General features: G+C 36.8%; 3 protein-coding genes and 1 pseudogene across 3 annotated transcripts; 3 read left to right on the forward strand and 1 right to left on the reverse strand.

Moving 5' to 3' along the window:
• Positions 1–1,428: 1,428 nt before the first annotated feature.
• On the reverse strand, positions 1,429–4,524 carry LOC126788858 (ruBisCO large subunit-binding protein subunit alpha). Its single transcript, XM_050514868.1, has 8 exons — positions 4,379–4,524; positions 3,981–4,161; positions 3,706–3,827; positions 3,406–3,613; positions 3,180–3,325; positions 2,743–3,049; positions 2,144–2,595; positions 1,429–1,902 (listed from the first exon to the last, which is right to left on the reverse strand). Exons 1-8 carry the CDS (start codon positions 4,430–4,432, stop codon positions 1,615–1,617), a joined length of 1,758 nt encoding a protein of 585 aa, XP_050370825.1. The 5' UTR covers positions 4,433–4,524; the 3' UTR covers positions 1,429–1,614.
• A 203-nt stretch (positions 4,525–4,727) lies between these two features.
• On the forward strand, positions 4,728–10,125 carry LOC126788857 (uncharacterized). The gene is made up of 2 exons (XM_050514867.1): positions 4,728–4,801; positions 8,046–10,125. The coding sequence occupies exon 2, from the start codon at positions 8,062–8,064 to the stop codon at positions 9,865–9,867; it is 1,806 nt and encodes a 601-aa protein (XP_050370824.1). The 5' UTR covers positions 4,728–4,801; positions 8,046–8,061; the 3' UTR covers positions 9,868–10,125.
• A 2,245-nt stretch (positions 10,126–12,370) lies between these two features.
• On the forward strand, positions 12,371–12,877 carry LOC126787319 (transcription factor TCP20-like). The gene has a single exon (XM_050513224.1). It carries the CDS (start codon positions 12,371–12,373, stop codon positions 12,875–12,877), a length of 507 nt encoding a protein of 168 aa, XP_050369181.1.
• A 520-nt stretch (positions 12,878–13,397) lies between these two features.
• Positions 13,398–21,157, forward strand: LOC126788859 (deacetoxyvindoline 4-hydroxylase-like; annotated as a pseudogene).
• Positions 21,158–22,348: the final 1,191 nt, after the last annotated feature.

Consider the following 22,348-nt stretch of genomic DNA (forward strand, 5'->3'; position numbering starts at 1 on the left):
ATGTGATTTTTTTACCATAATCATATTTCACTATACGTAACGCATCATGCAGACAGATTTGAAAAATTCTATTTATAAGATATAGTTGCTTCACAACTGCATACATTTGCAAAAAGACCACTAAACAAGTTATACCACATTAGTAGACATGTTGTGGTTCCAATATCAAAAATTCAAATTATTAAATTTCGACCGTCGGATGTGATCAGCATATATAAATACAGATATAGTAAAAAATTCACCGAATTTTGATAAAGTTTGGGTCTCGATCGATAACATATTTAATTATGTATATTAAATATATCTATAAATAATATAATTTCTTTATAATATATATATATATATATATTCGGTTTTTCGGTTCGGTTTCGGTTTCCAAACATCCCATCTAAAACCACACCAAATCTTTCGGTTTGGTGCGGTTTTTTTGCGGTTTGGTGCGGTTTTTTTTTTCTTCGGTTTTTTTCGATTATGGTTCGGTTTTTTTTCGGTTTTCGGTTTTCAATTAACACCCCTAAGTCTCTGGGGAATATTGCATATCAAATGGGGAATAGTGAGTTTTCTCAACTTCAATTCCATTTTTGTGACAACTGATATGACTTGGAATTTCTTTTTCGATTCTCTATTTAAATTTCACCCACCCATTCAGCTTTTCTTTTTTTCTTAATTTTTTTTTGCGGTGCTGGAACGCAATATCCTCAAAATGAGAAGCTATCATATTACCAAAAACACACACCCTTTCCTTTCCTTGATTGAGAAAGAAAAAGTTCACAACAAGATTGTAACACTTAAGGGCGTTACAATTTGAAAGGGGTAAAGACTTGTACAACATCAGCAATTGATTTCGAAGCCGTTGTAAGCAATCTCATCAGCTAAAAAATTAGCCTGTATTTGACGTGTTTGTAATGTACTTCTCTGCAGTTGGATTAGTCAAGTAGGAGGATGTCCTTGGAATTCTAAAGGGTTCATTCCAGAGCCTTTCATTGTTTAACATTGCGCTTATTGAGCTTTGATGTGAGAAAGCCATCTTTGGGGAAGATGCGAGGAGCCCCCAGTGTGAATCTAAGACCAACAAAAGGTTCCACAGATAATGCACTTTCGGTAGCTTCTGCTGCTCGTTTCGGTTCTGAAAGTAGCTCGTTGTTTCATATAAAACACTCATAGTTGAACTCAGAGATGTCGACAACGGTAGCTGATACCCCTACCAACTCTTATGTCTATGATAAGAGGTAAGCCAGTGAATGATTGGACATTCATTATTTTATCATGAAATCAAAAACGTCGACTAACAAGATGTCGGCGAAGGCAGCTGATACTCCCCATTCAGTTTTAGGCCTATGCTAAAAGGTACGCCATTGAATGTTACCCTTACGGGCATGAGCCACAGGGGATTGAATGCTATCAGGGAGAACAACAAACCGAATGCTATCAGGGAGAACAACAAACCGAATGCTCTACTAAAACACCTAATATTACAATACTTCCAGCTCAATTTTTTTGTAGAAATAATTAATCCTGCCAAATCCGTACAGAAAAATCCATCGAACCACTTTTACCAAAATGCACTGAATAGACCTCTATATCAAAATTCTGGCTACCTAAAATGACTACAAATTACACGGAAAGTCCTTGTCCAGCAGCAGCAGCAGGTGACTTGGGCTTAGCCTTCTCCACTACAATAGCCTGAGTCGTCAAGACCATTCCAGCAACTGAAGCAGCATTCTGCAAAGCACATCTTGTAACCTTTGCTGGGTCGATAACACCAGCATCCACCAAGTTCTCATATGTGTCTGTCATTGCGTTGTAGCCAACCTCCCATTCACTCTCTTTTAGTTTCTCCACCACCACTTCACCTTCAATTCCAGCGTTTTTAGCTATCAACGCTGCTGGTGCTACGAGAGCCTGCAGGCAAATCAATTCGATATTAAGTACATTTTAATCCAAATGGAACACACATCGAATATGAAACACCAAGGTATCAAAAATGTAACTAATCCAAGTAGCTGAACAGACCAAATTTCCAAATACCATGTTTCAGCTCATGAAGCTAAAACCCAGTATGAATTGCTCACTGCTTCAAGAATAATACTTGGCACTTTCAGAATTAATATGCAGGCCCATAATACTGAGCCATAATTGTTACCTTCTGCACAATGTCAGCACCAAGCTTCTCATCTGCATCTTCAAGTTTGTCCTTGATTGCCGGGACACATGTTGAAAGATGTACCAATGCAGCACCGCCACCAGGAACGATTCCTTCCTCAATGGCAGCAAATGTAGCATTCTTGGCATCCTCAATACGAAGCTTACGGTCCTCAAGTTCAGTTTCAGTAGCAGCGCCAACCTTTATAACAGCAACTCCCCCAGATAGTTTGGCAATCCTCTCAGCCAGTTTCTCGGTGTCATATACGGAATCTGTTTCAGACAACTCCTTTTTCAACTGTGCGATTCTAGTTTGCAACTCATCCTTTGAAGCTTGATCAGCGATGATGGTAGTCGAGTCCTTTGAGATTGTCACCTTTCTGGCCAAACCAAGCTGCTCAACTGTGGTGTTCTCAATCAACATACCAAGATCATTGGCTTGAAACTCAGCTCCTGAAGATACCAAGTACAGACACAGAATTTTTTTGTCAATTTCATCAAAACAAAACAGTCGCGGAACTCCTTGGGAACTTGATTTCCATGGGGACTTGACTTGTTGTTAAACCATATAAACTTGATAAAATAAATCAAATAACTCACCAGTCAAAATGGCAATATCTTGGAGGAGAGCCTTTCTGCGCTCACCAAAGCCGGGAGCTTTGATGGCAGCCACATTAAGGATACCCCTCAACTTGTTCACAACAAGAGTCGCCAAAGCCTCCCCAGTGATATCTTCAGCAATAATAAGCAGAGGGCTTCTCAACTGTGTGGTCTTTTCTAGCAGGGGAATTATGTCCTTGATAGCTGAGATCTTTTGGTCAGTAATCAAGACTCTTGCATTCTCAAACTCAACAATCAATTTCTCCGGGTTTGTAACAAATTGAGGGGAGATATATCCTCTGTCAATCTGCAAGGTGCGACAATACACATCAGACAGTAATCATATAATTTCTTTTGTTACAAGGCTAAATACATATTTTACAGTGCGGAAGATAAACATATACAAAATGCAATAGAGAGTAGTAAAAAAAACACACCTCCATTCCTTCTTCCACCTCAACGGTAGTCTCAAATGAGGATGATGACTCAATGGACAAAACACCATCAGGTCCAACCTTGTCAATAGCATCAGCAATCATTGTTCCAATTTGCTCATCATTTCCAGCAGAAATGGATGCAACAGCTGTAAGAAATAAAACAGTTTGTTTAGGAATGTGAAAAGCTCAAGAGAAAAATCTAAAACTTAACGAGATACCATAGTACCTTTAATATCATCACGACCCTTAACAGGCCTAGACTTGTTCTCTAGTTCATCCACCAACGCGAATACAGTTTTATCAATCCCCTTCTTAATTGAAACCGGGTTTGCACCAGAGGTGACACTCAAAAGCCCAAGCTTGATAATCTCACGCGCAAGAATGGATGCGGTTGTTGTGCCATCACCAGCAGAATCATTGGTCTTACTCGCAACCTAAAACCCCACAATAGATCAGGATAACCAAAAATAAGCCTAGTAATCACTCACACGTAACAAATTGAATTAAACGCATAAAGGTCACCAACCTCCCTAATGAGAGCTGCACCAGCATTTTCCATAGCATCAGGCAACTCAATAGCCCTGGCAATTGTCACTCCATCATTAACCACTTTGGGGCTACCGTACTCATCCAACACAACATTCCTCCCTATAGAAACACAATCACACGCAAATAAAAACTACAAATTTGCGCAAAGTCGCAAACAACAAAGCAAGCACAAAAACAACTCTGGGGTTCACTATCCTCACAGAATTACAAACACAATACCAATTTAAGACAAAAACAAAGAGAGGGTACTACCTCTGGGGCCAAGAGTGAGGCCAACAGCATCAGCCAGCTTATCAATGCCAGCCTGCATAGCGCGCCTCGAGTCCTGGTCAAAGGCTATGTCTTTAGCAGAGGCTCTCACCACAAACCTTCCCCTGGACTGCTTGTAATTCACCCTGCTGTTCTGCTGCTGACCCACCCTCCTACTCAAGCTCTGCACAATTCAACACACACATTCTCAACACCACTCCCAACTCTATTCTCAACAATTATTCCAATAAAGCCAAACTAAACACACACACACACATCCAATGAACCATCAATAACTCCATTTTCCACAAACCCAGTACTACCTCCAGGGACACCAAAGTAATTTCCAAGCTACTGAGACTAGAACAATGAAACCACAATTCGATTCAAGAAGCTCGTACCTGTCTGGGAGAGCAGAGAATAGAAGCAGAGGTGAGCGCGTTGGCGGACGCCATTTCCAAAGCTTCAGAGAGAGAGACTGAGGGAGAGCAAAGAGAGAGTGTGGATAAGAGAAGAGGCTAGAAGAAACAGCTTTTAGGGTTTTGCCGTTTTGGGTTTTATTAAGTTGGAGAAACACGAACCTGATGACGTTCGAGAACTTTCTTGTAATTCTCGGAAAACAATTAAAATATGGTCCCTTGCTTTTTAATTTGGGTATTCAGGCCCGAATACAAATGTGATTATCCAGGCCTGTTAAGCTACTAAAACTATAAATAGGTTTTTCTCTTGTCGCTTTGTCTAGCTCCCGCTCCCAGTCGAAACCCTAATTGAGTGAAGCAGAAGAAGAAGGGAGACGAGCTTTGGGGTGTTCTAGGGTATTGGAGGTTAGATCTTCTTTTGCTATCAGTCATGGTTTGATTTTGTGAATTTATTTTACATTTTTGATATATGGATTGTTGTTAGTACTGTGTTTGGATGTTAATTTGAAATTGAATTAGGCGCTAGAAATTGGATTAGGAATTATAATTTTAGTTTAGGGAGTGCTGGGAATCGATTTCGGATAGGTTACTGGGAATTTTGAGGATTCAGTTCATGAATATGTAAGCCTGATGAGAAACAAAACAATGAATGTCTTTAGATACAAATGAATCTGAAGTTCCGGATCATTTTCTGTATTTGAACATCAGTTAACAATTTTAGATCACTCTGAGTGGTTCGGAGAGTATTTTGATTTGTTTAGCGGGCTCTTGAATTGGTAATTTTGCCTCAAAAGGTATCTTTGAACCAATGCTGGTTCTGCTTTCGGTATTTATTAATGGCATGTGTGCATTCTCTTGTTGGGGTTGTGTATTTGGATTTGAATCAATCGAGTTGTGACTGTTGGCCACGTGGTCTCTGGTACCTCAATCCGGAAAGGAAAGCTGGGGAGAATTCTAAATCTCATAGAAATATTGTATCTCGACATCTAGATTCAATTAATCTACCTAACATATAGCTTCTCTGCGATTACTTATTAACAAAAAAATCCAAATAGTATTTGAACTCTATAAATCTGTAGTGTAGAATCGAGTAAGAACAAATAGGGTACTTGTGTTTTTCTATTAGCTTTGTATCATACTGCTGTGAAGCTTCGTATTGGATAAATGTAACTCTATTGGAGACGGCAAAGCGTTCAGGTTCTTATATCATATGGGCAGTCTTTGAAATCCTGTTCTTAAATCCGGTTTTGAAATTCCCTTGGAAAAAAAAAAGTTAGTCCAGTTGTATAATAAGAAGTGATAAGTTTCAGGAATAGCTAAAGGTTTTGGGTTCCTTTATAAATCTGATTAGGGTATTGAATCAGTATGCTTGTTCTTTAAGCTGAACTGCCATTTTGCTTAGAACACGATTAGAAGTGTTAGATACTGGGACAACAGGACGGGTGGTGTTCAGTCTGTATACACATGTTCGCCTCTAATAACCAGAGTAACCAACAATTTTACTATATACTATTTCTTGATCACTGTACGTTTCACTGTTGGTCTGTTGCCAAGCTTCAAGGATATTGTTTCGCCCTTTTTTTTTTGACAATGCTGCCCTCATTTTTGGTATATTAGGTTGCAGAGGAAAACTGTCTTTCTTTTTGTTCCCTTGCTCTTTGCTCTTCATCTTCTGTCTCAAAACACGTTCTGTCCAATTCCAAACGCTAAATTCTTTTTTATCTCGCCTGTCTCTGTTCTCTCGGCTTTGCCCACCACCTTCTCTCTCTATAAGCTAGCGTCACAACTTACTATCTTCTGCCTCTCCTGATTGGTAATTATTTATAGTTTTTCTTTAACAGATTTAAACTTCTAATTGGGTATTGGATTGAGAATCTGGGTTTCAATTGGGGTTCCTTCTTTTCTCTGTGTCCTGGACAGCAAATTCCATGCAATCATAACAAGAGATACACAAAGTTCATTAATTGAAGATCCAAAGTAGATGATCTTTAGGATAATCTCAGTTTTGGCCCTTTAGTCATGTTAGTGTGTGATTAGGATGATAATGATTTGACTTGTTACATGATGCTTGATCCATGCAGAATAATAAAATAAATTCCATTTTTCCTGAAAAGTGTGTTTGTCTCAACTGTATGATTAAAATGAATTGTAAAGGTTGCACTTTCTTCTAGTTCTGCTACCATTTGATTTGAAATAGAATGAGAATTCTGTGCAGCTTTCTAGTGCGTGACCATATTAAAAACACTATAGATATCCAATTGGAATGGCTCTGGTTTTATGGTTACACACCTGGAATACTTTAACTTTTTCTATGGAAAAACTTTCCATCTTATTTGCTTTACACCCCCAATATGGTTAAGTAGACCAAGATATTGCTCCTGAGAGTCTGATCGAGTTTTCATTCCACTTTTTAAACATTTCCACTTCATTCCATCGCAGAATTTATGATGATTCGCGTAACAACTACTAATGCATCTCACAAGATTTGAATCCAACTTGGCCTTTTCTGTTGATATTTTTTCTGTTTCCTCCAATCATTGTAATGGTGGCCAGACTTTTTTGCATCAGCATGGTACCATTTCATCCAAGTCTGTAAAGCATCATGCTTTGTTGTGAAGCAAGTACAACCCCAAAGTTGATTTTACAGACTGTCCATGTTAGTTGTTTAGACTAAGCCTAAATTTATGTAGGTAAAATTTTGACCTCCAGGACTTATAGATTTAATCACGCTCAAACTTCTTGCTTTCTACGATCAAGAAATATAAGCGCCTAGGTGATTTCACATCTAGGCAATTCTGATATTTACTCCTGATTTCTTCTCTGCATCGCATCTCTGGGAAGAAGTTGTGGGATGATAAGCATAAGGTTTCATTATTTTTCCACTACTTGGGATTTAGTCAGTTTTCAGAGAAAGCCAAACCCAGATAAAGAGTAGATTATTCTTTTGGTTATTTCTGTTGAATACTTATCCAAGTTTAAGTAAGCTTTTCAATCTGCATCCTCATTTCAATATATATTATCCAAGCAGCCTTATGTTTCTAGATAGCTTTTCTTTATTCAACCAGTTTAATTTTAAATTGCTGTAATTCAACTGTAATTTGTTAGTTTCTTTGTGGCTGAGCTTTTGGGTTTGAATAGTCTGTTTTGCAGTGAATTTATTGTTGTTTGTTGATGGGGAATATGCTCTGTGATTATGGTACTCATTTAATTCAATATGCTAATCTGTAATGGTGGTAAGTGATAACAGTTAATCTCTTTGCTTAGGCAACTGATTCCTCTTTGACTGAGCTATGTGGTATAAAAAAAATTTAGACTTAAATTTTGTTTAAGGATCTTTGTAAGTGTATCAAATGAAGCTGCATGGTGGAGAACAAATTTGGAACTTAAGTATCTTTTACACTTTCTGTTGAAGCATTATCCTGGATAATGTGAATCTGTTATGTATCCAATCGCATATTGTAAGGAGTTAGCATAAATCTGTGATTGTATCGGTGTTATTCTTGCCTGGCACATACTTTTCAGAATCTAATGACACATCAATCGTTGCATATGTGTGTCAATATATCATCCTGTTTCACGAGATGCTGGTTTATTTTATTAGGAAAACTACTCATTAGTCATTGAATTAAATATTTTTTTTGGGTTCTAGATTGAGCAAAACTAATATGGGAAGGAAAATAAGGACATCTTTGGAGTTCGAATCAGGAAAAGAGAAGAAAACGCACAAGAAAAAGGGGAAGGACAAAGCAAACAAGGATGAATTTGAAAGAAATTTGTCTGTGCTTGATGTTGGTAGGGATGAAATGGCAAAGGAAGTTGAGGATCCAAAATATGACAAGAGTGATGGAATTCATATGAATAGTGGAGAAAGAGCCAATAAGAAAAAGAAAAGGAAGAGGGAAAAGGAGGGAGATGGGATGATTATAGAGAATATGTCTAATAAAAAGGAGCTCATTAATGAAGAGGAGAAAGTTGGGAAAACCCTGGAGAATGTGGACTCCACTGGTCATGTAAAGAAGAGAAAGAAAATCCTTGAGGATGGCATAACGGGTATGGCGACTGAATATGGAGATGTTGCAATCATAACCAAAAATGGAGGAAAGAAAAAGAAGAAAGAGAAGAGGGAATACACGGGGTGTGAACTGGAGCGGAATACCGTAAGTAATGGAATGGAGGCTGAAGTAGCAAGTCAACAATTAGAAGGGTGTACTGTGGACACAACTGGTTTAGTACTTGAGGAGAGGATGAAAGAGAAGAGAAACCGTGGAAAGAAATTAGGAACTGAAATGCAGGATTCTGTGGCTGAAGATGCAGGCACTGACTCTAACAGAAAATCAGATGCTGTAAATGTAGAAAATAGTAAGAAAAGGAAGAAGTCCAAGTCGCAGAAACATGGTATTGTGGAGGTTTGCTATCAAGACAAGAAAAAGACCAGGTCAAGCTCAAGTAAAGGTAACTTAAGATCCCAAAAAAGCATCGGGGCTCCTGACAACTCTGAAAAATCAGCACCTAAAAAAGCATTGAAAAGAGTTAGTTTTGCTGATGATGTGGAGGTCTACTCATTGTCTGATGGCTCAAGTGACGAGCATGACGACCTTGTAAGAGGTAAACGGTTTTCAGAAGAAGAAGATAAGATTGTGAAAGAGGCTGTTTTAAGATACATAGAGGAACGTGCTTTAGGCAATGATGGCCTCGACATGGTTATGCGTAGTAAGTCTCACCCTGAAGTCAAAAACCACCCAGAATTGAAAACTTGTTGGAAGGATATTGGCGCGGCCTTACCATGGAGACCCTTCAAAAGTGTATATTATAGAGCCCATATTTTGTTTGAACGAGCCGAGAAACGTAAATGGACACATGAAGAGTATGAAGAGGTAAGAAAATTCCAAAAAGATAAGGGAGCTGATTGGAGAACTTTGGGCGACAAGCTTGGCAAACATAGAATTCATGTCAAGGATGCATGGCGGCGTATAAAACTGCCAAATCAGAAGAAAGGACGGTGGTCTCAAGAGGAGTACGAGACTTTATTTGATTTAGTGAACATGGATCTGCGTGTGAAGGTTTTCGAGGAAAAGAAAACCAAGCATGGCATGCTGCGAGACAACATTTGCTGGGAGGCAATCAGTGAAACGTTGGGGACAAGAACAAATGCTGTTTGCAGCATGAAGTGGTATAACCAGTTAACATCACCATTAGTAAGCCAAAAGTTGTGGGGCGATATTGATGACTACCGGCTGCTTGATGCTCTCAATAGGTTGGATGCGTGCTGTATTGAAGATGTTGATTGGGATGATCTGCTTGAGCATAGGCCTGGAGATGTTTGCCAAAAGCGATGGTATCAAATGGTCAAACATATCGGTCAGCATGCACTGAAGTCCTTTCCTGAGCAAGTGGAAGTTTTATCTAAACGTTATCTTGCCGATTTAATTGAAGCGAGAGAAATCTATGCTAATAAACCTGCAGTTGACTGAGAGTTATTTGGTGTCAACCGGGTGATATACTTGAAGCATATGATGGTGTAGTGTAAACACTACTTGTGTAAGATTGGTATAACTGGCATTAGAATGCCTTTTCTTTTTAGTTTTTGCTCATTTGGTATCTTACATGTATGTATATGTCCTTTCTTTTGAAACTATTTTCTGCACTGTTGTAAAACTATGGTACTTGCACCAATTTACAGTGTCAGATTAGGGTTGGCTCTCTATTCCAAAGAAATGAAAGTCTATTTTAGTTTGTTTCATTAGGGTAGGCAATCAACTAACATGATCTTGTGGTAAACTTCAAATGAGCATCAGGAGGCCACACCTGCATGCTGCATGTTCAACTCATAACTCATAAGCTCTATGTTTGCTTTGGCTTGAGCAGCAGTGCAAAGTAGCGTACATTTATCTCCGCTTAAACCAGCATACATTAACATTACTTGAGGCCTACTATTAAATATTGTTTTGAGAGGCCTGCTATTATATTGATGACATTGTCAATAAAGAAAAACCTTGAAAGCATCGATGTAATTGATTAGTGTCACCTTTTTTTCTTTTTCTTTTTTTGAAACCGAGCGGGAGCTCGTTAGGTCGGTGATCTCCCACCTAATCATTATTCATATCATTTAGATGGTACACCGAGGGGGACAAAATGCATAAACATCGTAATGCATTACAATCATCCTGAATAATATCACGTATATCACCTATCCAAAGCTCATCTATACTATACTTACTAGTGAGGGTAGCCAACCTATGAGCTACGCCATTCGCTTCTCGAAAAACATGTCTAAGCAAAATAAAATCGAAAGCTTGCATGTAGTACCTGCAATCCTCGTATATAATCGCAAGTTCATACAAGTCTTCCACGCCATTAGCTAACGCCGAAAGCACCATCACATTATCACTCTCTACTTCAATCTCTTGCCATTGTTGATGTAGTGCTAGTAACAACCCGGCTTTAATAGCTTCAGCCTCCATGTAGGATAAGGGTTTGCTTTTTAATTTGCGTTCTAAACTGAGAGTGCAGAGGTCATTAGTTCAATATGACCGGTATGTGTAAAAGTGAGATGGTTGGGATTTATATATATATATATATATACAGAAATTCTCGGCTCTAGATGTCCGGATTCGTCGAGCGCCGGTGATGCGTGACGACGACGCGGATAGTGCCGGCCTACGGCGGCCGGAATCTGGAATTTTTCACATGATGCCCAAAAACTTGAAATTTTCAGAAATTTCAAGATTTCAGCTGTCGTAGGTTGGCGTTGGAGCTTCAGCCGACACAAATAGGAGCACTGGGAGGGGAAGGGGGAGCACGACCGGCACCATTTGCGCCATTGTCGCGCATCGCCAGCGCTGGAACAGACGAATCTGGACGGCACACGCTCTGTCACGTCTGTCACATGTTACTAATTAAACTCTTAAATATGAATTCCCAAAAAAAAAGACTTGGTCCAATACATTATTACATAATTCAGGAAAACTACAACTTATATGAGTTATATTGTGTTATTTTCTTTTACTTGTTCTGACACTTTTTTTTGAAAGCATAGCTTATGTACCTCGAGTCTTAATTAATGAAAATATCGAATACAAGAGGACATTAAGCCTAAACCATTGATTACAATGACCCGAAATAATATCATAAATTTCTACAAACAAATACTAAACAAAACACCAACTAGCAAAACAACTCTAATTGCTACTTTATTTACTTTAATATAGCATTGACATGCGGGAAACATAACGTGACTACAGTGAAGCATAGTTACCAATAGATTAGTTTTCCCATTATGTTGCCACCAAAGAATGAACTCACCAACATTTAGTTTCATTATGTCATTAGGAAGTTGCGACCATTTAATTGAATTTGAACAAATAATTTTTTTTCGTTTATACTTACATTAGTTACATATGTAGAATTTCGTTTGAAAAGTGATTAATAGTCTAATACACGATATGTGTTACTTCGTATTTTTTAAATGGACCGTAAACTCTGTTAATTGTCTTGTTTAGCCACTATATATTATTTGTACGAAAATCGAATAATATATATATACCGTTTTCCGATTTATACACGTGTTCTATTTTTACTTATAGAACTTGACAGTAAAGACCAACATGTACTTTGGTAAACTGCTAATCTGTCAACCAAAGACAGCCTCAGCTGATTCTGTAATTTCTTTTTTCTCGTGATAATCTTTACGTAAAATTTTATCCACATTCATGAATATGGCTCGAAAACACGACGATAACGTAAGGTAAGAATTGAATACTTTTGCATTTTTTAGCAAAGGTGCATAAGCTATCATTGGTAATGAATTGTAGCATTTAACATTTGAATACATATTTGAACAAAACAACAATTTTTTCCCTGGGAATAACAAATTGGTCCGATATGCATTCACATATTTTTGTATAAAACCATTGCCATCTTTAAGAAAACATAAGAGCTCTCTTACATTCAAATACCTGAGCTCCTTTGGTTACAATGGGATCACTACCAAAGTTGTCAACTAATGTCTCCAGTGGTAGCAGTTATGTCCTCCATGGCAAGGCTTCAACAACAGATGGCCACAAAAAGGTTGAAAGTGGAGAATGCGGTATTTGCTTGCCAAAGAAATGTGTTGCTCGTATCGTTCAACTCACTCATGATCTTGGTCACAATACCAATGGTCAGACAGTAGAATGGCTCTTACAACAGGCTGAACCCTTTATTATTGCCGCCACAGGCAAAGGTATCTCCCCTGTTCATGCACTTTCAACTCAAGCTATGAATTTGGAAAAGAAAGGAACTGTTAGTCTTGGAAAGAAGGACTTGTTTAAGAAGAAGCGTGCTAAGTGTGGCCAGCCGCTGCCACCTCCATATGACTATTTGATGAGGTTAGTTACAAACTATGAAATTGACTTTTCTGCCAATGATGTTTCAGTTGATGTGGGCATAAAAACTCACGAAGAAACTAAGAATCAAGGTGTGGCGGAGCAGAAGAAAGATTAGAATAAGTGGTAAAGGAAGAGTGAGAAACTGCTTGAAGGGGTTTGGGGTTATCATAAATAAGGGTGATATGTTTAATCTCACCAGATGTATTCTACAGAAATAAGAATAAAATTAAAATATATCCAATTTTACTTTCCTGTCTCATGCATCAACATGAGTATTTGCCTTGAATAATTAGCTGTGAAATAATTTATTTACTTAGTTGTACTTAATATGTTTAAAGTCAATAAGCGGGCCGTGGTAACTAGGAATCGGCATAACACCTAATCGCTTTGGCGCAGAATCACAGAGTCCATGCGGATTTTCATATCATAATATGTATGTACGTCAAGTAAATATGTGTCTAACTAAAACGAGAATTTAACCCTAAAGACCTTAGTCTTCAATTTTTTAGAGATTTTTAAGTCAAACTGTAAGACAAACCAGATAACCTATCTAAGTCAAAACTAAAATGAAACCTAGTTAGGTTTCGCGATAGAGCGAGGGCCACGATCTTTGATCTTGTTCGCGATACTACAAAATGTTGGCCGACACTTCGAGCAACCAAGATCTTCTTCTCAAACAGCTGAAAGACTTTAACGAATTCAAAACCGGTGTCAAAGGCATTCTCGATGCAGAAAATCCTACAAATGTTTCTCCACCAGCCGATTGATCACAGCAAAGTAACCCAAACTCAGTTCAGTATTCCGGTGGCGGACCTGGCTGACGCAGCGGTTCGCATGAGCAGGCATGCAGAGGTGACTTATGGAGTCCGGCAGGATGCGGAGAGTGTGGGGTTGTTTCAGGTGGTGAACCATGGGATATTGGGATACCAAACAAAGTGTTGGAGGAGATGCTGCAGGTGATACGTGGATTTCATGAGCTCCCGCTGGAAGTGAAGGCTGAGTATTATTGGAACTACGGATCCCAAGAGGAAGGTCAGATTTGTTGGTAGCAACACTTTGGTTGAATTAAGTTCTGTACAGTGGAGGGACGCTTTCTTTTGTGACATGGGTACTGATGAGCCACTTGATCCTCAGGAATTGCCAGAGTTTTGCAGGTATGAGAATTTTGTAGTCTTCAGGAATCTAGTCCCTCAACAGAGATGAAATCTTGTAGTTACAGTTCGTCCTAAGAGTTTTTGTCCACATAGTATGATAGATATATTATCATTTCATATTAGTTTTCTACCTTTGAAATGAATGCCATTCATATTATATACGTTCATCTCTCTCTGATTTTTATTGTTTCCACCTGATGATGATCTGTTGATCTTAGAGTGAGTAAACTGGTGACGAAATCTCCAAATATAGATTTGAAGTCACGTCATCCAAATCAAATGGTATCATTCAAACGATGTGATAGGGATATTAATTGTGTGATTATTAATAGGAGCACTTTGTGCGACGTTCTTAACACGTTTTAACGTCAATTTGTACTTTGCTTAGCCCTTATTGTTGTACTATTAAGTCATTCAGTCGTAGTAAGAGTCTTGAGAGGTATTGGATGCATTTTTGTGCTTACATGAGTTAAAACGCATAATTGGTTTAGAGTCCTAATTTGACTAGGAATCCTTGTTAGGTTTTGAAACTAATTATCTCTTACTTATAATTTTATTTTCTTATTTTCAGATTGGATTGAAGAGATAATTAAAGAAAAAAAGATGGAGCCAAGTCATGCAACAATTAAATAGAAGATGATCATTAAAGGCATAAAACATGGCATGTTTTAGGGATTAAAACTTTCCATGTTTTAAGGGATAAAAGCATGTCATTATTATAAGAAGAAAGAAGCAATTTCAAACCCTCCATTTTTCCTCTATATATACATGGCTTCACCTCTCAAATATCATCACTTCTCATTAGCATTCAAGAGCCAAAACTCTACCAAAACACCACCATAAATTTCCCTCACAAATTAGCCAAGCCGTCCACCCCAAAACTATCATCATCTCCACCGAGTTTCACTATTGAAGACACACCTCCAAGGTTCCTACAACGTGTGATTCTCGCAACTCATCTACATGGCTTCATCTATTTGTGTTAATCTACAATTCTTTGTCTATGAAGATTGTAAGTTGTTATTTATGTGGAAATATTGGTTTTGTATTTGTTTTAGAATTTTCAGATTGTTTTATTGGATTTTTGGATCTTTGCCGAATTGATGGTTTTCTATAATTAATGAGTTTGTATTTTTATTGTTGTGTTATAATCCTCTTTCTCATAATTTTAGATAATTTTCAGATATGTGCATATGAATTTAGTGCTTGGATGCATTCCCTAAGATTGTGTTTGAGTGCTAGATTCATCAACCATATTGACACAAATCGAATCATGCCCTAAGTATGTTCGATTTGTGTTGATTAAAAGTGGTAAAAATTCTGGAAATTTGCATGTGAAACCATGGTGGGTGACGCCGTACATGAAACATGTCTCCAACAAAGATTTGGTGCTTAAATGTAATCTTGTTTGATTTCTACTCTAAGTGTTATTGAATTCGATTGCATGCAAATTTAGATTATGCCCTAAGTCAATCTAAATGTTAATTGAAATCTTGCACGATTAGATGATCCCCTAAGGCTCTAATTGTATTGGTGTCTAAAAAGTATGTAATTGGTTGAATTAGAATGCATGATAGGTTCGAACTTGTAATTATGTGGTGTAATGGTAAATTTGGTTTAAGTTTGTTAAAGAGAAGTCCATCATGTAAATAATAATTTAGGTTTTATTTTAGTAGTTAATAATCAATCTCAAACCCCTCATTATTTGTTAACACTAAAAGTTTAGAGTTCCCTTCAATTCCCCGGAAAGAACAATCCCTGCTTATTCTATACTAACGATGATGTTTTACAGGGTTTATTATAGACGTTTTAACTAACGCTCTATCATTTTGGCGCAATTGACGGGGAATTGAGAAAATCTCAATTCTTTGAAGTGTTAATTTTGTACTATATTGTATATTTGTAAAAATAAATTCGTGTAAATAGTACGGTGACCAGTAACATTCAGTAAAAACAATTATAAGTAATTTCTTTTACATCTTAAAAAAAAGTAAATCTCTGTAAATTGTTTTTTACTTTTTTTGTAAAGTGTAAAAATGTAAAAATACTTGTAAATTGTAAAAAAAAAAAGAAGTAAAAATAAATTTTGTGTACAGTAAAAAGTAAATAAAAAAGGAAGAATAAAAAAAATTAATGTATATGAACAGTAATCGGTAACAGTAAAGTACGCACAGTAAATAAACAAACGTGAACAGTACTTGGTAAAAAAATTAACCTTTTTTTTCTAGTTATAAATGTTTTCATTTTGTTGTTGTATGCATATATGATACTTGTTACAAGTTAGATAATTAAGGAAACTAAAATGTTTATTTATGCTTAGTTTATTGTAAGTTATAAAGTGAACGGAATATGTAAAGTCCATTTTGTTAATATTAACTTTAACCCTCCATTTGTATCTTGCTAAGGTCACTTGGGGTTGAGGGTGGCTTTTATTAACACTTTGCGAGCAGTCTAACACACAAATTTATTCCAAGCTGAGTAGGGGGCATGCTATTTTTATTAACATAGTTCAAGGTTTACAAAATTGGATCTCAGATGCCCATAGACTGACATACATCTCGGTGATGGAGTCGATAGTGGAAACATCCTTTCGAGGGTGTAGCCTCCGTGGTGTCCAACAAATGAGTCATGTCTTGCGACTATCTATGAATCTAGCTATCCAGCATTCTGAAACAAAAGAATGAGTTTGTGTCTAGACAACATACTTAGGCCGCATGACCACCTCGCTTTATAACTTAGAAAATAACTTTGTATAAATAGATTATATAGTTTCAAAAGAAAATGATATTCTAACTTTTAAGGTATATCGGATAAAGCAAGACCCTTACCTGGGACTGTTTCAGTCCATTACACAGTTAGCTCATCTGCTCCACGTACCTTAAATGTTAGGATTGTGTGTGAATAAAATCAGTTAGACTTAGTAATACTTTCACTTATAGATTTCGTAAGAATAAAAAAAAGACTAAAAAATAATGAAGAATAAAAGAAAATAGAAAAAAAAATAAACAAAATGATTAGAGGAAGGAAGTTCCAAGTGGGCCAGAAAATTCTGTTATTCCATTCGAGGCTTATGTTGTTTACAGGGAAACTTCGTTCGCGTTGGGTTGACCCATTTGTTGTTACTAACGTGTTTGCTCATGGTACAGTTGAGATTAAAAGTAATACAACAAGGAAGGCATTCAAGGTGAATGGGCATCGACTTAAGCCCTACCATGAGTCATTTGAGGAGCACACGTATAAGGAGACAATTGTGAGAGATGCGCCTAACGGAGAATGAACATGAGAAAATCTAGGCTGAGAGACTATAAAACTCAAGCGCTGCATGGGAGGCAACCCATTTCAACCGTATCTGTGGAGGAGTCGTCTACGGGAGTTTGAATTTTCTAATCCCTTCACTCTTATAGTTGAATTGTATATGTGTTGATATGTGATCTTATTCTATGCTTGTGAATTACATTCTTACTATTGAGCTTATATTGAGGACAATGTAATTTTCTAAGTGTGGGGTAGGGTTGCAAGATCATTGATTGTTTGTTTTTGCTTTGATTTATTGTTTGTGTCATGATATAAAAAATCCAAAAAATGAATGAACAAAAATTGTATTGCTTTATTGAGTCTTAGGATGCCCCTAAAGTCTAGGATGATTATGTCTCGAAAATACATAGATGATGGTTTTGCATTTCATACGAATTGAATTGTAAGTTTCATTGATGATGTGGATTTGGTATGAACATGTGAGATTTGGATTGATTGATTATGACATACATGTTTTGGTCAGTTTAAAGTCCATAACAACCTGTGAGTTTTTGAGCCTATATGTACTTTATTTTCATGAGATGTAATTTGAAATTTCGTGATTATTCATGAACCTCACTATTCTTTGCATATTCAATAACTATGTGTCATAACTTTTAATAGACTCTAGAATTTACTAAAACTCACTTTTGTGATTGTTGAAACATTTAAGTCATAAAATGCTCTGATTTTGAAAATGATTTATGGATCATTTCTAGGAATACCACCACTTTAACCAAACAACCATGTATTCCTATATGTGTCATGTTTGGGACCCCTTAGTTGAACCACATTTGAGCCTACATTGAGCCTTTTATTCATCACATATGTTATCTCCATGCTTAGTATAGTTACATCTACCTTGTCCTATAGATTTGGCATAATTCTTATTGAGATGATGTTGTGATGATACATCAAATGAGTGTGGGGTGGAAGACATTTGAAAAAAAATCAATAAGCTTTTAAGCAAGCATTGCCAAAAAAAATAACAAGAAAAAGAAAAAAAAAGAGAATGATGAACTCGGCAAGAAAAGAAAAAATGTTATGTTGTCTTTCATTTGTGATTTGGAGTTGAGTTGTAATTGAAGGTCTAAAAATTTTTACTTGACCTTTGTCCATGTTCACTTTGTGGTTAGAATGATGATTGTGCCCAACTTGTTATATTCGGCCTATGATAGTGTGTGGTGTCATAAGGATGATGTTTACTCTGCTAAGTCTATAGGATTACCTTTGTGATTCCTTGATATTCCATGCCTTTAGCTACGCCTAAACATTTACTTTATCTAATGATCCTAATGATTCATAAAATGAGCAAATCTTGGTTTGTGGAGATGATCACAAGAGTTGAGCATGTGGTTTTGGTCCATTGGTGCACTTAAGTTGTTAAGTGAGGTTTTCATATGTTATTCACAAAGTGCTTTCATTTGTTGAAATATGCAAGTTATTTGATGTCTTAATATCCTTTCTCTTGCATATACTTATGTGTGAATGATAACCATGACTCTGAGTGAAAAGAAGAGAGTATGCCTTGTGAGGAGGATTGGATTGACTAAACATGTTAAATGCTTATTGTCTCGTATCTGATTAATTCATACTATGAAGCATGTTTATGAAACTTGAAATTTTTGAGATTCTGAGACAATCATTTAGGGGCAATAGTGTCTCATTTAGTTTTGTTTTGCTAAGGGACTAGCAAAAGCGAAGTGTGGGGTAGTTGATATGAGCACTTTCTGCGACGTTCTTAACACGTTTTTACCTCAATTTGTACTTTGCTTAGCCCTTATTGTTGTACTATTAAGTCATTGAGTCGTAGTAAGAGTCTTGAGCGGTATTGGATGCATTTTTGTGCTTACATGAGTTAAAACGCATAATTGGTTTAGAGTCCTAGTTTGACTAGGAATCCTTGTTAGGTTTTGAAACTAATTATCTCTTACTTATGATTTTATTTTCTTATTTTCAGATTGGATTGAAGAGATAATTAAAGAAAAAAAAGATGGAGCCAAGTCATGCAACAATTAAATATAAGATGATTATTAAAGGCATAAAACATGGCATGTTTTAGGGATTAAAGCATGACATGTTTTAGGGATTAAAGCATGGCATGTTTTAGGGAATAAAAATTTCCATGTTTTAAGGGATTAAAGCATGACATTATTATAAGAAGAAAGAAGCAATTTCAAACCCTACATCTTTCCTCTATATATACATGGTTTCACCTTCCAAATATCATCACTTCTCATTAGCATTCAAGAGCCAAAACTCTACCAAAACACCACCATAAATTTCCCTCACAAATTAGCCAAGCCGTCCACCCCAAAACTATCATCATCTCCACCGAGTTTCACTATTGAAGACACACCTCCAAGGTTCCTACAACGTGTGATTCTCGCAACTCATCTCCATGGCTTCGTCTATTTGTGTTAATCTACAATTTTTTGTCTATGAAGATTGTAAGTTGTTATTTATGTGGAAATATTGGTTTGTATTTGTTTTAGAATTTTCAGATTGTTTTATTGGATTTTTGGATCTTTGCCGAATTGATGGTTTCCTATAATTATTGAGTTTGTATTTCTATTGTTGTGTTTTAATCATCTTTCTCATATTTTTAGATAATTTTCAGATATGTGCATATGAATTTAGTGCTTGGATGCAGTCTCTAGATTCATCAACCATATTAACACAAATCGAATCATGCCCTAAGTAGGTTCGGTTTGTGTTGATTAAAGTGGTAAAAATTCTGGAAATTTGCATGTGAAACCATGGTGGGTGACGCCATACATGAAACATGTCCCCAAACAAAAAATTAGTGCTTAAATGTAATCTTGTTTGATTTCTACTCTAAGTGTTATTGAATTCGATTGCATGTAAATTTAGATTAGGCCTTAAGTCAATCTAAATGTTAATTGAAATCTTGCACGATTAGATGATCCCCTAAGGCTCTAATTGTATTGGTGTTTAAAAAGTATGTAATTGGTTGAATTAGAATGCATGATAGGTTCGAACTTGTAATTATGTGGTGTAATGGTAAATTTGGTTTAAGTTTGTTAAAGAGAAGTCGATCATGTAAATAATAATTTAGGTTTTATTTTAGTAGTTAATAATCAATCTCAAACCCCTCATTATTTATTAACACTAAAAGTTTAGAGTTCTCTTCAATTTCCTGGAAAGAACGATCTCTGCTTATTCTATTCTAACGATGATGTTTTACAGGGTTTATTATAGACGCTTTAACTAATGCTCTATCAATTATCAGTTTCCAGAGCCATAATTATGAAGTACTCGAAGTATGCTAAAAAATTAGTTATCACTTTGTTTGCATTCTATCGGAGGGACTTGGCCTCGAGCCTGATCACCTTATAGGCTTGGATTGTGCAAAGGGAAAGCTTATTGTCGGTCATTACTGTCCACCATGCCCTGAGCCTGAACTAACTATTGGTATTGGCAAACACATAGATCTGTCTTTTCTCACCATCATACTTCAGGACAATATCAATGCACTCCAGCTTTTGTATCAAAACCAGTGGATTGATGTCCCTCCTATTCCCGGAGCTCTCGTGGTGAAGATTGGAGATTTCATGCAGGCGACCATTGTATTGTTTAAAAGGTATTGCCTTTTCTGATGATAGACCTTTTCGTCTAGCTAGCTGCAATTTAATTTAGAATAACAATGGCTATACATGTTGGTGCAGCTCATTTCGAACAACAAATACGTAAGCGTCACGCATAGAGTTCTTGCCAAGGAAGGTTCAAGAGTTTCTGTGGGATGTTTCTTCAAGCAAGTTCAAAAAGAAAATTCTACAGCGAGAGTTTATGAGCCTATCAAGGAGTTGACCTCAGAAGAGAATCCTCCAATATACTGTGGAACAACACTGGTCGATTATATAACGGGCCACTACAAGAAAGGGTTGATCAATGGAGTGTCTGGACTGGAATACTTGAAAATGTGAAGTCTGTTCATCCAAAAGATCTTGATCTATTAGACTATTACTACTACAGTACGTAATATATGTAATAAGGGGTCAGTGTAGTAGTGTTGATCACTGATCCTCTGAAATGAACTCGATCAGACTACAGAATTGTGATTGAACTGTTGTTCATATTCTCGACGATCCGTTCTTCCTTGCTGTTTTGCTATGAATAATACCAGGAAAGTCATTTGGTGTGTACATTGCAACTGCTTTTGATCTTGTTTGTTGCTATGACTTTTCCAACGTTGGCGTTGTCTCAAAAATTTATCTAGCTAGTTCATAGCTTCAGTTCACGTAGTTGCTGTACTGCTCTTTTCCTTCTTATTTGGTACTTTCTGGATGAGGATCGTTATGAGACAAAAGATTTTCAGTGTGAAGAATGGTTGCTTGCTCTGGTTTGTTTGGCTGGTACAGTGTTCGTAGCACTTTTTGATGAACTTTTCATTAATGCATAATTATTAAGCTGAAATCAATCAACTACACAAGCAATTCTCTCTCTTCTCGAACCCCAGATACAGGCTAGGGTTTCAAATCATCCATTCCCTCCCACCAATCAACTACACAAGCAATACATTGAGATGATTCGGCATTCAGAAAAGAGACGAGAGAATCAGAAGACCCGCGTCGTCTTTATCGGTTCAAGATGAATGAACCAATCTCATAAAATGATAATTCGGCATTCCATAAGACTAGCTTTTCAGCTCATCTTATGCTGGGTTTTTCTGCAACAATCGACTAGCTCCTATGTTTTGCTTATCCATGATGTCCAGAGACTTCTGATCTTTGTCATTGTCAAGATTTTACAGTCCTTGGATAAGAAGGTTTGCTCCAAGTGTTCTTCAGTTCTTGTGACTGCATTGGGTTGGCTAGCTCTCCATTCTAATTGGTATAGCCTAGGGTTCTAAGCACTAAACCATGTCAATTGTCAACGTGATTCGCTTCTTCCAAACGAAAAATTGAATCCCTCCTCCCTCGAGTTATGAATGTGAAGTGCTTTATTACATGGCTAAAATGAAACCTACATTTTTGATGATTTGAGCATTATATGTGAGATCATCCTACAGTTAGAACTTAGAAAATAGAGAGGCTCCTAAATGAGAAAATCAAGACACGTTAATATCAACGTGAATTTTATGAGAAACCAAATGACAGATGCTGCTACTTGAATAC

The sequence above is a fragment of the Argentina anserina genome, chromosome 3, assembly GCF_933775445.1.
Source record: "Argentina anserina chromosome 3, drPotAnse1.1, whole genome shotgun sequence".
Classification (NCBI taxonomy): Eukaryota; Viridiplantae; Streptophyta; class Magnoliopsida; order Rosales; family Rosaceae; genus Argentina; species Argentina anserina.

What these genes read in the sequence shown, in the direction of transcription:
- LOC126787319 (XM_050513224.1), top strand. Translation starts at nt 12,371, where the DNA reads ATGGGATCACTACCAAAGTTGTCAACTAATGTCTCCAGTGGTAGCAGT.
- LOC126788857 (XM_050514867.1), top strand. Translation starts at nt 8,062, where the DNA reads ATGGGAAGGAAAATAAGGACATCTTTGGAGTTCGAATCAGGAAAAGAG.
- LOC126788858 (XM_050514868.1), bottom strand. Translation starts at nt 4,432, where the DNA reads ATGGCGTCCGCCAACGCGCTCACCTCTGCTTCTATTCTCTGCTCTCCC. An exon ending in TTCTCTGCTCTCCCAGACAG is followed by an intron (nt 4,162 to 4,378) that starts GTACGAGCTTCT and finishes TGAATTGTGCAG; the next exon opens with AGCTTGAGTAGGAGGGTGGG. An exon ending in GTGCAGCTCTCATTAGGGAG is followed by an intron (nt 3,614 to 3,705) that starts GTTGGTGACCTT and finishes GTGGGGTTTTAG; the next exon opens with GTTGCGAGTAAGACCAATGA.